The sequence below is a fragment of the Callorhinus ursinus genome, unplaced genomic scaffold, assembly GCF_003265705.2.
Source record: "Callorhinus ursinus isolate GAN/ISIS: 27379988/994484 unplaced genomic scaffold, GSC_fseal_2.0 scaffold15, whole genome shotgun sequence".
Lineage (NCBI taxonomy): Eukaryota > Metazoa > Chordata > Mammalia > Carnivora > Otariidae > Callorhinus > Callorhinus ursinus.
In genome coordinates, this window is record NW_027397077.1 from 2,901,992 (window position 1) to 2,918,344 (window position 16,353).

The following is a 16,353-nucleotide window of genomic DNA, read 5'->3' on the forward strand; positions in this document are numbered from 1 at the left end:
CGTTCCCCTGGGGGTGGCACGGACGCCCACCCCCCAAATGTGTGTCAGACAAACGTTCAGGACAAGCGTGGCGTGCTCGCCCGGAATTGGGTCAGGGAGCTCCCAGAGGGACATGGCCTGTGCCTGTGGACGGGGAAAGGCCCCCCAGTCACTGCTCGCCCCACCTGGCATCGTTCCTGTGCCCGAGAGCATGGGGCACCCAGCATGCAGCGAGACCGTCTATGATTCAGAGCATGACATGAGAAGAACCTCCGAATGGACATCCAGCTGCGTGAGATGGACGAGACCAGAGAATCTGTCTGGCAGGACCCCGCCCCTGCCCCACCTCTCTCTCCCAGGAATTTTCTAGCAGAAGCCCAGTCTCCAGACCTTCCTTGGCCCTAAGGCTCCACTTTGGGGATTCTCCCACCTTCCAGAGGCTGATCCAAGTTGTAGGCAGGTGTCCACTGCTCCTGACTTTCAGTGTTTTTCAAAATGTGGCCCCGGGTCCTCTGCCCCCGAATCAGAATTTACTCTGCGTGAAAATGCAGAGTCCTAGGCTGGCGCCCTGGCCCCTAGGGGCATCTGCATTTTGGTAAGGGCCACGTGCCTCCCTGTGCAGGGAGGGAACCGCTGGGGATGGGGCTTTCGGCCGGTTTGTGAATTTGCTGGATCTTCAGTTCCATGTCCTCCACTCCAGCCCTCTTACTGCCAAGCAAGCACCGTGTACCCCAGCACCCCTCCATCCTCCCCACCCACTACTCCCCAGGAATGAAGCTGCCTTTGGGGCCCTGGGGGCCTCCACCCCAGGGCACAGAAGGATGTCAGCCAAGGGGATTTTGACTTGGACCAGCCCAGGAGAAGGAGCGTTTTAAACAAGGGTGCCCCTTCCTGGCCTTTGGCGTAATGAAGACACCCCAAGGGGCACCTCCCTTGAAGCCTCCCGCCTTGCCCACCACCTCATCTCACCAGCACTGGTGGCCCCCGCGGGCACAAGGCCAGGGGCCTGTACAGGAACCCACCCCGAGACCCCCTAGGCCTGGAGATGGGCTCTGGCAGGGGACAGAGGCTGCCGCAGGGTAAAGGCTGGTCCAGCTCAGGAGGGACGGCTTCCCATGCTCAGCAGTCCCGGGCAGGTGCAGGGGAGGGAGACCCCACGGCCAGGAGCTCCCCACTCCCTTGAGCAGGGGTCTGTTCTGGGGGGGGGTGGGGGGAGGCCATCTTCCTGGGAGGAGGCGCCTCCTCGTGCCAACTGAGAGCCCTGCTTTGTGAACCGAAGCTCTTCCTTCTTGTTCTGCCCTCCAGAGACTTGCTCAAATGATCAATACGCTTTTAATTAAACTCCAGCTGCTTCAAGAGGACTGTGTGGTCCCCTGGGTCATTTTTTTTTTTTTCTTCGAACAAGCTTCTTCCAGTATCTTGTGCTGGGGATCACGTGGGCCCTTGGGGAGCCATCTGATCCTCAACTTCCCAGGTCAAGGCCTCTTTTGAGGGGTAGGGCTTCTTTATTGGGCCCTACTCAGGACGCTGGGGCTGGGGGGGGGGGCCTTCTCAAAGGCTGTAGACCCAGTGGATCCCCTCTGGCAGAGGCCTGTGTTGAATGGGAGTTATTTTGGGAGTAATGTGCATGACATTCAGGGGCAGTGGCCTGGCTTCTGAAGTCAAAACCCCTCAGTGCTGGGCACTCTTGCTCCCAGTGCCCACCTCCCTGGCATACAGTAGGTGTTCAATAAATGCTCATTGCATGAAAGGTGAGTTTTCCTTCTGCTGGAAATACCACCCCCCCCCCGCCCCCGGGAGATGACCCAGAGAGGTTTGGTGAGTGACTCTCCACCCGCAGCTCCTGCCTGTGTGTGAGGCTCACTTGTCTCCTACGCGGGAAATGGAGAAAAGAGACTTTCGTAGAGGTGTCCTCGAGGTGACCAGGAGGAAGGACACTGCTGCCCAGGGGCCCGGCCTGGGATCTCCTGCTGAAGAGAGGAGACTCCAGCCACCGAGGTCAAGCAAAGAGCTTTTTATTCAGAGCACGAGGCGGGGGTTTGCGCCCAGGCTCCCTCCCTGTGGCCCTGGTCGTTCTGACAACAGCTACGATCCTGTCAGTTTGAGGCAAGCACGGTGTTAGGCTCTCGACAGCCGCCGTGGAGGGAAGGCCACCACGTCGGTGGTGACAGGAGGACAGTGAGGACAGGAAGCTCGGGGTTGGAGGGGTCAGTACCCGCGTGGCCCCGCCTGGGCCCCCCGAACGGGGTCTGACCGCAGGTCACAGGCCTCCCGAAGCCGCCGGGCACTCAGAGCTGGCTTGGGGGGCTGCCGGAGCCTCAGCACCCCTGTGACCACGGGCCTGACATTGCCAGCGGTGACCGGGGGACCCCCTTCCCATATTCTAACGGCTGCCTCCTCTGGGGCTCCAGGGGGGGCATTGCTTTTCTCTGCGGCGTGGAGTATTTGGTATACAGTCGGCCGTGCCGGTGGCCCGGGGGCTGCCTCCTGGGTTAGGACAGCAAAGAGCAGTCTTTGCACAGCACATTACTCCCAAAATAACTCCCATTCAACACAGGCCTCTGCCAGAGGGGATCCACTGGGTCTACAGCCTTGGTGATCGGAACGGCTCTCCCAGAGCGGCTGGAGGCCTCGCCAGCCCAGACTGCGAGGGAACAGCCTTCAGAGCCGACCAGGGCTCGGGCCATCGTCATGAATAAATACTAAAGCTGATACGGATCAGGAAGATAGGCCTGCGGCCTGGTGGCTCTAGAGCCCTGCCACGCTCGTGGGATGTCCTCCCAGGGCTCTGCACCGGGACTAGGGCGGGCGGCTCTGGGAACACCGGCCCCTCTGAGTAGGTAACGCTGGGGTTCAATCAGGCTCATCCTGGTAGAGTGTGGGCTGTGTGTGTGTGTGTGTGTCCGTCTGTCCGTCTGTCTTCCTGGTTCATCGGTCTGCAGTCCCTGGCCACCACCCATCTTCCCAGACAAAATGGTCCCTATCTCGTGAGAAGTGGCTTAAAACACAGGCCGGACAGATTTCTGGGCAGTTCATGCCCGTGTGCGACTCTGTCCAGAGGGCAAGTGAATTAAGCTTTCCGGGGGAGGCCAGAGGGTCCCCATCTACACAGGTCCTCTCGCCGACCCCACCTCTGGACGGCTCCAAGCTGTCCACCTCAGCGACGACTCTAGTGTCTGTGCAACGGCATGGGGACGGAGTTTTGGAGCCGCTGTTGTGACACAGTTACCGTCCTGACCTGGGCACGGCCCGCACGTATGTGTGTGTCTAGCCCGGTATGGGGTCCTCCTCACACCAAGCCTGAGCTGGCGCAGGTCGCTGTGGCAGCCATGCCCTTCTGGTTTAGACAAGCTCGGGGTGGGGTGGGGGGCCTCTCTGGGGAACAGCCGGGATCCTGCAACCTTTCGGGGCTGGTCTGTCCTGATGTCAGCGTCCCACCCCAGGTCCCCAAGGCCAGCCCTGCTCTGTCCTTCCATCCTCACATCATGGCCGTCGTTCTCCAAAGCCAGGAGCCAGGGCCCAACCTTCCCAAGAGAAGACAGACATCCCAAGAAAAGCCAAAGGCAAGTTCTTTTCTGCCCCGATCAGAGCTTCCTTTGCTGGCGAGGCTGTGCCAGGTGCGGGGACGCCCCGTCTCCGAAGGACACCCAATCCCGCTCTGGGCAGACTCTTCTTGGATGGCCTCTGAGAGTCTCTCATCCTCCTGTCACCCTCTGGTCCCGCCCCCCAAAACCTGGCCCAACCTGGGGAGAGGAGGAGGGGGTACAGGGGGATGGCAGCGGCCGTGAGCGGCCCGTGGGGAGCGGCAGGGGGGCAGGGGTGCGGGGCGGCGCGTCACAGCCACGCCGGGGCCACGACGCCTGCATCCAGGTCGCCAGTAGCTTTGCAGTGTGTGGCTCTCCCCCCACGGCGGCTTCACTCATCTGTCACCTCCACAGAGGCCTCGTCCTTCCTCTCCTCCGACTGCTCCTCCGTGGTCTCCGTGTTGTCCGTGTCGGACAGCGAGGCCGCCTGCTGCACCCAGTCCCTGTCCCGGAGAGGCTTTGGGTCGCACGGTCCGGAGAAGGGGTTGAGCCAGTTGGGGGAGAAGTCCCCACCAAAGGTCTCTTTCACCGACCTCCAGCTGCCCCTGCGCTCCCTGGGCTGGTGCTTTCGTTTGAGGCGCTCGATGCCCTGGAGGGTCAACGGGATACAGACGGTCAGCGGGGGGTGAGGGGGGCAGCCGGGACACGGCCCGCCCGGGGCCAGGTCAGTGGGGCACGAGCGGGGTGGGGGGGGGCGGTGGGGAGCGGCACAGCAAGCAGGGGCCGGGGTCCCCCCAGCCTCGCTAGGTCAGGCCAGGCTGCCGAGGCGCCCAGGGCCGAGGAGTAACATGGCACTGGCCCTGAGAGCACTAAGAAGATGAGTCCTCCCTGGGGATTCTGGGCCCCGCCCCCCCCCAGCAGGTGCAGCCGACTCAGCATGAAGAAGGGGTGCGGGCAGGAAGGGGAGAGCGCGGGGCACGAACACGGGGGCCGAGGAAGCAGACTGTGTGCATGCGGCGGGCAGCCGGGGGGCGCACAGGCTCGCTGTGGGGAGGCCCGGCTCGGGCGGCAGGCGCGCCCTGCGACTGCTCCCAAGCTGCCCACTCACCTGCCGCGGGGCATCGGTCGGCTGCGACTCAGCTGCCAGGCCCCAGAAAGAGGGTGTGGGGGGTGGGGAGGGGAGAAGCCCGTAGGAGTTAAAGGCGCAGCCAGGTCAGCTCTCCAGGCCACAGCACCCTCCACAAAGGCTTTCAGCCCCACCGGGGCCTCTGCCTTCTCCGCCTCTTCCGGAAGCCAAGGGAAATTGCTGGGGTTTGCCAGGCACGGGCACTGCTCATTCACACGACTCATTCCACCTCAGAACGACCTCTGAGGACCTCGTTCTGGGTTCTCTGCCACACAAGAGACTCACATAACTGGTATGATCCCTTCTGTTATGCAGAAAGAGAAACTGAGGCACACACACAGACTGAGACCTGCCCCATCCTCTGGGCCAGTTCTTCTCCAGAACTCTCTCTTCCCACTCCATCTCAGATTAAAGTTTCTCGGCTCTTGAAAAAAATTGTCATTTAAAGAATCTGATCTCAAGGTATCTCCTTGGAAGATACTAATGACAAAGGGCAAACCAGTGAGGGAACTTTGCAGGTATCACCTTAACTGGATCAAAGGTAACATCGCCTCAGTGCCTTTCTTGCCCCAAACGCATAATCTTGATTTAATTGCGAGAAAACATTAGACGCAAATCGAAGGATATTCTACTGGATACCTAGCCTCTAATCTTCAAAAGGGTCAAAGTCTGATGAAAATGCTTTGGAACCAGACAGAAGTGATGGTTGTGCGGCATTATGAGTATACTCAATGCCAATGAAGTGCACACACTAAAGCGGTTGGCTTTATGTTATGTGAATTTCATCTCAGTTTTTTTAAAAAGGGGGGTCAAGTTCATGAAAGAAAGACAGGAGCGTCACGGATTGGAGCAGACCACACAGACATGACAAGCGACGCAATGGGACAGACAAGGGTCTCCGGGGGGGCACCTGGAGAAATCCGAATGAAGCATGTAGATCCGTTAAGGGTCTCAATCGATACCGTTCCCGGTTTTTGTACTTGTATTGTGGTTATATAAAATGGCTCCCTTTGGAAAGACTGATGGAAAGATGTACAGGAGCTCTTTGAGCTGTTTTTGCCACTTTCTTGTAAGCCGGAAATTACGTCCCCACAATAAAAGGTTAAAAAAATAATCGGAGACACAAAGATGTGAGCAACAGAATCTTGAACACTGAGTAACAATGTGACAAACTGGAAACACTCGAAATGCCCACAAAGATGGCTAAGTCTGCGATTCGACAAAGTGAAACACGACACAGCCATGAAACAATGGTGTTGATACAGTTCTGTGTCACATTGGAAAATCCCGTCCACTGGTGACAAGGCAAGAAAGCCAGGTTAGTTGCACCTGATGTCATGGGACCTGTGTTACCTTTGGGGATGATGGGGTCTGAGGTGGTTCGTATCTATTTCTGTGGACTTCCCACATGTTGCAAGCTTTCACCAACGAGCGGGTGTTACTGTCATAATCAGAAGAGAAGAGCTGTTTCAGAAAATGGACCTTGCTGGCAACTCTTCTGAGGGAGCCTCGCCGTAGGTCAAGAGCCTGGGATGCTGTGCTGCTCATGGACCGGCCCCTCGCCAGGCCTCCCTACTTAGCAGAAGCTGCAGGGGCCACCTGAGGGGTCTTGCTTTGGGGGATGCTGTGTTCCCTTCCCGGGCAATCCTTTGCAGCCTGTCAAGAGAGGCGTTTGAAACACGATTTCAGGGAAGCTGGGACATCAGGAGGCAGGGCAGGCGACAGAGGGGACACCCAGAAATGGCAGATAGACTGACTCAAAGCCATGACTGTGGGATCCTCACAACCACCCTGACAGGAGGTGGGTGTTGGTACTGACACTTGGCAGAGGGGAAAACAAGAGGGTCTGAGTGGCCAAAACTTGTCCTGTTGGTCGTCGGAACCGGGGCGAGAACCAGTGTCTTCCTTCTGCCCAGGGCGTTTTCAATCCTCCTACAAATTCTTACTCTACCTGTGCTGACCACCAAGGCAGAGGAAAAAGCCAGAGAGGGAGAGGAAGCATAAGAGCCCACAGGATGACTGTGTTCCGTGGCAAGCACTCTGGGATGACACTCAACCTCTTCACCAAGCTCGTAAGAACATTCCAGATCAGAGCCCAGCCCATCCACCAGATGAAGTTCCTGAGCAGGTAAGTGGACAAACATCCAGGTCAACTCTGAGTCGGGACAGAAGAAAATATTCCAAACGCATCTGAGGCTTAAGAGAGGTCTGAAAGAGCCAGGGGTCAGGAGGAGCCAACGGGGTTTCTTTCTCCTGGTAGGACTCAAGTTTGACTTTTGTGTGGATTTACAGGCGTGCTGAAGGCAAAGTTCTTCAGCTGGAGGTCTGCAGAGGCAGCAGTATACCCACTTCAGGCCCAGGCGAACAAGAACGGTTGATTCCTGGGAGCCAACATCTCTTGTAGGGAGGGTGTGACTGGGGGCTTCGGGGGCCCCCTCTGCCAGGATGACACATGAGCTGTAAGCTGCGGGACCCACCAGAGTCCCCAGGATGAACGGACCAGGCCTAAGGCTCCTGAGGGAGGCAGAGACCCAAGCACAGGCTTTGTAAGGACTTAGCTGAGACCCACGGAGCCAGAGCTCATTGTACGCCCCCCCACCGTCATCAGACGGAGAAAGTTGGCAACGCTGCTGCCCACGCCACGTCCCTCCTCCTTAGATGGCCAGAGATCACTGTCTCTTCATCTGTAGTTTCACGTCCTTCTCCAACCCACAACTTGGACAATACTTTTCTGGGCAACCCGGCACCGCCGCCCCCCCCGAGTTTCACGAAACGATACTTAGTCCATAACTGTAACCCATTTTTATTTATTTATTTTTTAAAAAGGCCGCTGCACACCAACAAACTGGTCTCACAGATCATGAACCTTGTGACCGTGGTTTGAAGAGCAGAGGTCTAGCAGCGCTAGCGTTTACTGAAGCCACACCGGGTGCCGGACGCCATCCTCACAGCTCCGGTCACGACTCTTTCAGTCCTCGCCTTGACCTTGTGATTTACATGGCCTCCCTGGTTTGACAGGGGAGATCACGGAGGCTTAAAGCAGATCACAGAGGCTTAAGTCAGCGACGGTCCAAAGTCACACTCGAAGGATGTCACTGAGCAGGGCCTTGAACCAGAGACTGGGTGGGGCCAGGGGCTAAATGCCCGGTCACCAAGCTATGTAAGCTCAGCAGCAGAGAGATTCGGGGCATCCTTATGTCCACAGATCAGGACATGTGCTTCCCCCAGGGACTTCTGCAAACACTCCTCCTTGGCTCCCGTGTGCGCGGGTGGACCCCTGGGGGCGACTCCGATTTGCTAGGGTCCTCACGGCAGTCATGCCACTGAGGACTTGTTTCCTGAGGGAGAGGGTGGGGGGGTGAAGTCTCCACTTGGGGACAGTAGACTGGCCAGCAACTGGTTTCCGTGTCACTGTGAAGGCTTTATATCCACTGAACCCCTCGGTGCAGGACCCAGGTGGACAGATGAAATGTGGAGGACTGCCGGCCAGACTAACAGTTGCGCTCCCCGTCAAGCCAACAGGCTTTTCTTGTTTGCTCAGAATCATTTGCTGGGGAGGCTGTGGGTGGTAAGGGGGAGACAGTCTCCCGGTCAGCCCACCCCACCCAGCACCACATGGGACCATATCGTTGGCAGGCATCAGGGACCGACCACCTCCGGGGGACCCCTGCACGCCCCACAGGGACTCTCGGACTTGAGCGCGTGTCAGTCTCTTGGAGAGCTGTTCAATCCAGACTGCTGGATTTCTGGTTCAGTAGGTCTGGGGCGGGGCCTGAGAACGGGCATTTCTAACAAGTGCCTAGGTGATGCTGATGCTGCTGGTCTGGGGACCACACTCGGAAACACACGGCCTCCGGGCACCACCAGCAAGAAGATCCTTGGGAGGGATTCTAGCAAGATCTTCCTCTTTTCCCATTTCTTTGGTATTTAAGGGCCCCTTCTATGTTGAGACCCCTGGCTCAGGTGGGTGGCTCACCCTTGGGGCTGATGCACTTACAAGCCCTGAGAAGAGAGGAACTTAAGGCCTGGCTGGGGGAGCCCAACGCGGCCTCCGGAAGCCTCCGTTTTCTGGGTGATGCCCACCTCCCACAGCTGGTTCAGAAACAGTTCTTAGTCCCCCTCAGCCAACAGATCCCTGGAGCAGGAAGGTGGCTCGTAACTTTCTCGGCAGCCGAGCCTGAATGAGAAAGAACTGGTCATTCCAGGTGTCTCGCTTTGGTTCTTCTGAGATGAAGTATTCCACGGAAGAAACGGTGTGGCACACGCGTTGCTCCCCAAACTGACTTTGTGGGCACGAGGTCACCAAGCCCGGGCCCAGAGGCGGAGATCGGCCTGGATGGAGGCCTATGCATGTTCAGCTCAGTTGCTAGGAGCACACGCCTGAGGTGGCCAGGCGGGAAGGAGTCACCTAATCCAGCTCGCCACGTCACCTTCCTCTTTGTCTTTCCCTGCCACGCTCCAGGGCCCAGGCTCTGAAAGACCACGGCTGCCATGAGCTCAATGCCCAGCGCGCACCACCCAGCACTGTCGGAGCGCCTGTGCCGGAGCCAAAAGCCGGGGCCGCCTTTGTGTGGAGACATGTCCTCTGTCCTCAGCTGTCTGGGAAGGCTGCGGGGATGCTCAGGGATGCCCGTTTCTTCCTGTGGGGATGCCAGGTTGCGGGCCGATCACTCCACAGCCCCATCCCTAGTCACTGAGCTCCCGGCAAAACGTCTCCCGCTTTGATGAAAGCGAGCGAGAAAAACCACAGGGAACCCGGGGTTTTCCTCTCTTCCGAGGGCAGCATTTCCCTCTGGCTGAAAGGCTTGTAAAAGCCCTCCCTGTCCCTCGTACAGGATGTGGAAAGCAGCCTTGTTCTCTGGGAAGGATATACATAGGACGCTCAGATTTAAAGGATGAATTTCTAGGTTTAGGACTCTAAAAAAATAACATCAGTATGTTTTCAGCACTATCTACTGCACTTCTCAGACATTCCATGGGAAAAAGAACCAACCTGGGTCACTTTAAAAAAAAAAGTGCCTTGGGCGCCTGGGTGGCTCAGTCGTAAATTCCGCTCAGGTCATGATCCCAGGGTCCTGGGATCGAGCCCCCGTATCGGGCTCCCTGCTCCGCGGGAAGCCTGCTTCTCCCTCTCCCACTCCCCCTGCTTGTGTTCCCTCTCTCGCTGTCTCTCTCTCTGTCAAATAAATAAATAAAATGTTTAAAAAAAATTAAAAAAATTTTTTAAAAAGTGCCTTGAAGATGGGAGTCTTTGGAGGGCATCCCAATACGCAAAAACATTCCCCCGGCAGGAGGACCAGATGCAGCGCTGCCTCCCAAGGGAGTGGCAGGAGCGGGCCAGAGCCCTCAAGACCGCTCTAGTCACAGCCACACTTCTTCACACACCTCAGTAACCGTTAAAAAGGAAAAAAAAAAAGGGAGCCCATGGGAAACAAATGCTATAAACTAGATTTAAACACTAGATTAAAAACAAACAAACAAACAAAAAACAAACCCACTTCAGACCTCAGCCTTGACTTAGGGCATCAAGAGCACAGGAGAGGCAAGCCGGGGTCCACTGCCTTGGGGATGGCCGTGGAGTTCTCTGGTGACACGGGAGGGATGAGGAGGAGCTCCTCAAAGTGCTGGAACGGCCTGTGGAGGTTTCCAGCGCCTTCCTCTGGCTCGACGCTGCTTTCTGCTGGGTGCGCAGAGGGAAACGGTCTCTCCCCCGTGCCGGGCGCTCCAGCAAACTCTGCAGATGGGAAGGTGTAACCTGGGATTCAGGCGGCAGAAGCCTAACGAGAGGCCGGGGGTGGTGGGCAGGCTCGGTCAAGGGCGGCTGGCCAACGTATCCTTAGAAACAGCACAGCGGACATCTCATGCAAGCGGAGGAGCAGAAATAAATATCCTTTAAGAGCCATGGAACAGAGGCCCTACCGTAGCCAGCACGCCTGGCCCGGACGATCGGCTCTCCCTGAAGGCAGCAGGGAGAGAGCACGGCTCAATGAGAACAGGTTTTGGAAAAATTTTATTGCATTTTGTTTCCATGTGGAAGCACGGACAGAATTGAAAAGACGCAGCATGTTCCACTTAACTGTTCATGGAAAAATCACATGGCTCGATGAGCTTCCTCCCTAACCTGGATTGGGTTTCATAAACCTTATCCCCCACCCCACCCCAAGCACAAGCTAAAAAAGGTTTGTGGTGATCACTTATAAAAAACCAAATCCACATGTACGAACTCACAGATGGTCAGTCCTCTGATTTCTGTGACTTCTGCATTGGCTGGGCCCTCCCTGTCCCTCGGCCTCCTCCTGTCCCCACTCTCTTCCGGCCTTCCTCCTGGAAGGGGGATTTCACAGGGGAAGTGCCTCCGGGGGGCAAGGCCGGTTCCCGGGAGCGGGGTGGCCGTCCACCAGCTTGCAGAAGTCTGGGGGCCATAATGCCGACCTTGCCGGGACGCCGGCCTCCCAGGTTAAGATACAGATAAGACATGGCTACGTGCACACGTAGGTGTCTAAAACATCAGAAAGGGAACCTGCTTTAGAGATTTACAAAATGGGGTGGAGGGGGTTGACACGCTGCGGGATGTGGCCGTGTCACTCAGCATTAGCGCCGCTAACCGGCCACCTTGCGGGCAGGGCGACAGGGAGGGGTGCTAAGAGTAAGCAGCCGTGACAAAGGCAACCTGAAATCACATGATCTGTTTTCTCCTTTTGACTGTGTAAGGCATTTAGAGCTGGAAAAACTTCGCTCCTGCACACTCTTCCAAATAATCAGCAGGAATACAACTGGTGATTCGGAATACAAATAAGACCCCTTTGACCCCACCTCCCCCAAAGTCACTCAACACACCCAAGCCCATTGAGTACAAGGAGGCAAACCGTGTCCACGCTGGGGGATGAGGCCGCGGAGCCAAGGGCCCTTCTTAGGGCTCCGGCCCTGATCCTGCCCCTCGCGGCCACACGAGGTAAGCATCCGTCTTCGGTGACGCTTTAAGTCCCACGGGGGCGCCTGCCACGGCCTCCCGGGCAGCAGGAGGTCACGGCCCCCTGCCTCTCCTACGTACCCCCCACCAGGCATCCAGGCCCGTCCGTCCACGCGCCAGCCAGCTGCTCCCACAGTTAGTAGAGGCGGGCATGGCCCGGAGACAGCACCCTCCGCATTAGTCAGGCCAGACAGACAGCAGAGAGGAAACCAGAGGCCAGAGAAGTGATTTTAAAAAAAGGAAAAAAAGAAGAGCAGCTTCGGTCACCAAAAAAATAGAAAGGATGATCTCTTAAAAATAAAACATGGGGACTTTTTTTTTTTTTTTTCTCTGCAATGCTCAGCCATTTTACTTGAGACATTAAAAAATTAAAGTTTTGTTGTTTTGTTTTTTTTTTCGGCTTAAACATTCATGAGAACGGATGGGACAGTAGTGCTGTGCTGTGTGTGTCTGGGCGGCAATGCTGGTCAGGGTCCTTCAGACCACATACTGGTACGGGTCTGCCTTCCCTTGGTCTGGCGTGGCAAAGGGGCTGGCCCAGCCTAGAGAGAAGGGGTGGCCAAAAACGGCTTTCATGTTCATCCACTTTGTTTTTTTAGCCCATCTTCTCTCTTCCTTTTTCAATTGTTCTATTCCCTGAAAACAAGAACAATCATACTTTCAGTCAAGCACTCTATTGCTGTGGTTTTGGGGGAGGGATGTCCATTAGCTTGAGATGAATGGAGTCAATGCTTCCTTTTAAAGCCATAAAGCTACCTACATCATACATTTTTCTTCTGTTTCTCTCATAGAAAGTGTCAAAGGAAAAAAAATCATGTTTTTTTGGGGGGGGAGTGGGGGTATGTGGGCACATATTTTACAAGTCCCTCTAGGAAGGGAGGGGAAAGTGAGCAAATCCACAGGCCGCTGAGCCAGGATTCCTACAGGCATGTGGATCCGGGGGGTTTTGCTAAGTGAAGGAGCCACATCTACACAGACTGGGCTCTGGCCTGGGGCTGGGCCTGGCTGTGTGTGGGGCTGCTGGCAAGGCTTTGGTGCAAGAAGCCTCAGAGCTGTCAGGGGCTCGGGATCGTGACAGCCAATGCTGGCCTTTAATTTGGGTAGGTTCAAGTTTGACACAACTATGACCACTTTGCAGACAAAAAAAAAAAGGAATAAATGAAATGACCGCTCTGGCACTGTTAGTCTCACCAGCCTGGGAGGTCAAGAAGCCCCCAGCTTAGCGGGGCGGGCAAGGCAGACCTGAGAAGGTCAAACAGGAGTCAGAGACCATGGGTGAGGGGAGAAGCCACCACAGAGGAGGAAGGAAAGGGATTAGCAGAGGTTAGAGGGGCTGCCTGGACAGACAGACAGCCAGCCCCGGGCATGGCAAAGGTCTTCCCAGTGCTCCTCTGGAAGAAGCGAGGCCAGAGGCCACCTTGGTGGTTGTCCAGAGCCTGGGCTGTTCCCCCCACTGAGTCTCACAGGAAAAGCAGGCTGGAGAGGGAGCCTGTTCCCTCCCTTCTCCCCTCTTCCGATGGAGCCGGTCAGCGGGCAGGGCCTGAGGACATGCCCTTGCTCGGAGAACAGGAGAGAAGCGGCCTGGCAGGAGCCTGGCTGAGGGTCTGTCTGCCGTGGTCTCTGGTGAGGACGAGGAACCGGGAGGAGTCGGAGGGGCCAGCCGAACTGAAGTCTCTGTTCAGGGCCAGGGAGCTGGGAGGGTTCAGGCCAAGGGGAAGACACGCTTTCCCCAGACACGCCCTTCCTTCTTTTCTGCTTTCCTTTCCAACACAATTCCCTTTAGGAATGGCCTGGAAGGAGAACAGCTAGGGCCAGGGCTGTGTGCGTTTTCCTTCTGGCTCCCCCAGACCTCGGCCTGTGTGACCTGGCCGCAGGCAAGAGTGGGCTGGACGGTCACCTCTGGGTTCCCTGTGACTCTTAGGCAGAGAAGCTGGTCACACCTACTGTTGGACACACAGCCGGGTCTACACCGTTGGCTACTATTTTTACAGAAACTCTTACAATGATATTATAATAAAAGATTAAAAACGTTGCTGAGAGCCCCTCCCCCATTCTTAACCATCGGGAATTCCCACAGATCCAAAAGATGGTGGCTTGGCGGTCAGGGAGTGCCAAACCCCGGATTTTTCACACCTGCAGAGAGGGGCCTGGGCGGCAGTGGCAAGGAATCTGTCTCCCTACGAGCCTCCATCTGACGCTGACTAATCAGCAGGCCCAAAGCCGCCCCAACAGGGCCTTAGATGACTGCCACCTGCCACCTGAGGGGGACCTTGGGAAGCCAGGAGGAGTGCCAAGAAGAGCCCAGGACCTACCTCATGCCTCTCCTCCTCATACCAAACTAAGTGCTGGACCTTCCTCCCGGGGCCCCTCACCTGGAGCCCAGAGCCAAAAAGGAAGAAAGGCCCACATCACAGCAATGGACTGACCGACCACCTTGAGACTTTTGGACACTTAGGACAGACAGGTGGCCATGGCACCAGGGGATTGGGCTCCAGTCCTGCCCAGCCAGCAGCCTCGAAGTTCCCAGAGAAGGAGCTGTGGGTAGGGTGGAGGTAGGGGTTGGGGCAGGGGGGAAGGGCAACAGACGAGAATCAGAGATGGACCAAGCAGAAGTACCTAGTGGCCAGGTGAGTGCTTGTGGCCCACAGCTCAGGGATGCTTGAGGCAGGCTGTTTCCTGACTCTGCCCTCTGGACCTATGCATGGAGTCACCTCCTCCAGGAAGTTGACCTGCCCATTTCAGCTGGATTCAGGCCCCCTTTGTCCATCATCCTCTCTCCAGGCCTGTAGTCCTCAGATGGGAAGGGTGTCCCTGTGCCCAGTAGAGTGCCTGACACAGCACAGTGTGTAACAGACCCATATGCTAGGCCGCATTCCTGGTGTGACCTGCTGTGCCGGCCGCAAGGGAAGACTCCTGTGTGTGTGTGTGTGTGTGTAAGATCCAGTGTCACTGCAAATGGAGGGATGTGGTCTGCACACCTCGCACCTGGGCCTTGGTCACTGGGCTCCCAGGTCTGGCCTGCATGCAGCCCTCCCAGCAGCACCTGCCCTGGGTCCTCCCCCAAGCCCAGGAGCGGAGGTGAGGGGGCAGGCTGCCCGCTTACCGTTTCATCTGTGCAGATGGAGTGCACCTGGGTCCCAAACATCACAGATGTGAAAATGAGAAAGAGCAGCCCCTCAAAGCACAGCAGGATGAGAAGGATCACTGTGGTAGGTGGTGAGAAGGAACTGCACTCTGAAAGACAAGGGTCGTGTGGGACTTGGGGCTGCTACCCACTGCCCGCTACGCACCACTTGATGTCCCCAGGGCTCCTGCCCTGCCTCCAGCCCCGCAGGACCTGGTTCCTCCTGGGTGCCAGGTGTCCCTGGCCTCCAGGCCTCGGCGGGCACCATCCTGCCTCACATCTGGCTGCACCAGCACTCCCTCAGGGAAGCCCTTCTCCACAGGCCAGGCCCCTCCTGGGGCTTCCCCCCCTAACACCTCTTAACTGCTGCTCTTTTCCTGGCCAGTGTCTGTATCCTGCTGCTGTGCACAGTGCCTGGCACATGGAAGGACCCAGAAAAGCCTCAGGGCTGAGGCATGAAGACGAAGCCAGGGGGAACCTCCTCCCCTAAGACAGCACAACACAGGCTGGACATTCCTGCACCTCTGTCTGTTTCTGGGGGACAGGAAAGGGCAGGTCCAGAGGATCACTCAGGGGTTTTAGAATTCAAAGTCTATGAGGGGGCAGTATGGCTACTGGGCTTGGCCCTGAGCTAGGGGTGAAACAAGCCCCCTGGGAAACGCCCCCCTCCGGGGCGTCTGCATCACTGAGACGGTCAGTCCAACCGGACAGCTGCCTGGCCTCTCTCTGAGCCCAGGCTGCCGGGGGTGTGTGACCCGAGATAAGTCCTTGTCCCGGCCCAGGCCTCCACCCCCTCCTCGTAGAGTAGCAAGGTTTGACCAGATGTGTGGTTCTGTTTTCAGCACCAGAAGCCTCTGTCTGGACCAAGTCTAAATCAGAAGCACCCCCAACTGGAGAGAAAAGCCCAGGTGCTGTGGGAGATGGGGGGGGGGGCTGAGGGAATGGGGAAGATACTGGGAGACAGGGATCTGATCCCGGCCAATCACCTGCCCCCGCTGATGGCTGCCTGGGCCTGTCACGGCCCGGCTTGTGGTGCATATTTCTCGTTGCCCCAGGGTGCAGGCCTACTGCCCTGGCTGGAGGGGTCTGATCCGGGAGGGCCGGGCCGGGCTTCCCTGGGCTTTGGGAACTCAGGGAATCTGGGGACGCCCTGCCGCCTCTGTCGCGGGAGCTTCACCACAGCGGGCCTGGAGACAGCACTGTCCAGGTGGTGAGGTGAGCCGCATCTCACCCAAATGCCTCTACCTCCTCACGCTCCCCTGGGAACCCAAGGCTTGCAGACACTTTCCCCTCTGGCTTCCTTGCTGGCAGGGCCCGGGTGGGCTGGCCTCAGTGGGCTCTGGGTGTGGCAGCGGCCTGCCTGGCCACTGGGTGGGGTGGTGGGCAGAACGAGGGTTCCACAGTCAGGCAGACACAGCAGGGTGAGGATCCTGGAGCCGACTCCCCACCATAAGCTCTTGCTAGGAGCCCCCACTAATAATCTGCGGCCCCTGCACCTTCCCTGTCCCGCACCCCGTGGAATCATGTTTGTTCCTGTGCTTGCTTGCTGTCTGCCTTGCCCACACCTGCAGCCCCGGGAGGCTGGGGCTCTGGCTCCCTGCTGTACAACCAGCCCTGCAGCGGTGCCCGA

The 16,353-nt window shown here is 57.3% G+C and overlaps 1 protein-coding gene across 5 annotated transcripts in view; it reads right to left on the minus strand.

The window, feature by feature from the left end:
* Positions 1-1,988: 1,988 nt before the first annotated feature.
* The window catches only part of ZDHHC3 (zDHHC palmitoyltransferase 3), a 55,525-nt gene continuing 41,160 nt past the window's right edge, over positions 1,989-16,353 (minus strand). For 3 of the 5 annotated variants that reach the window (XM_073901055.1, XM_073901057.1, XM_073901056.1), the window contains 2 exons: positions 14,703-14,833; positions 1,989-4,152 (listed from right to left, as the gene is read on the minus strand). In XM_073901055.1, coding sequence (XP_073757156.1) covers positions 3,895-4,152; positions 14,703-14,833 — 389 coding nt within the window. In that variant the 3' untranslated portion in view covers positions 1,989-3,894. Of the gene's footprint in view, positions 4,153-7,420; positions 9,488-10,134; positions 10,364-10,620; positions 12,236-14,702; positions 14,834-16,353 lie in introns of those variants that run through there. The other 2 variants (XM_025885686.2, XM_025885687.2) reach the window with 2 other exon arrangements.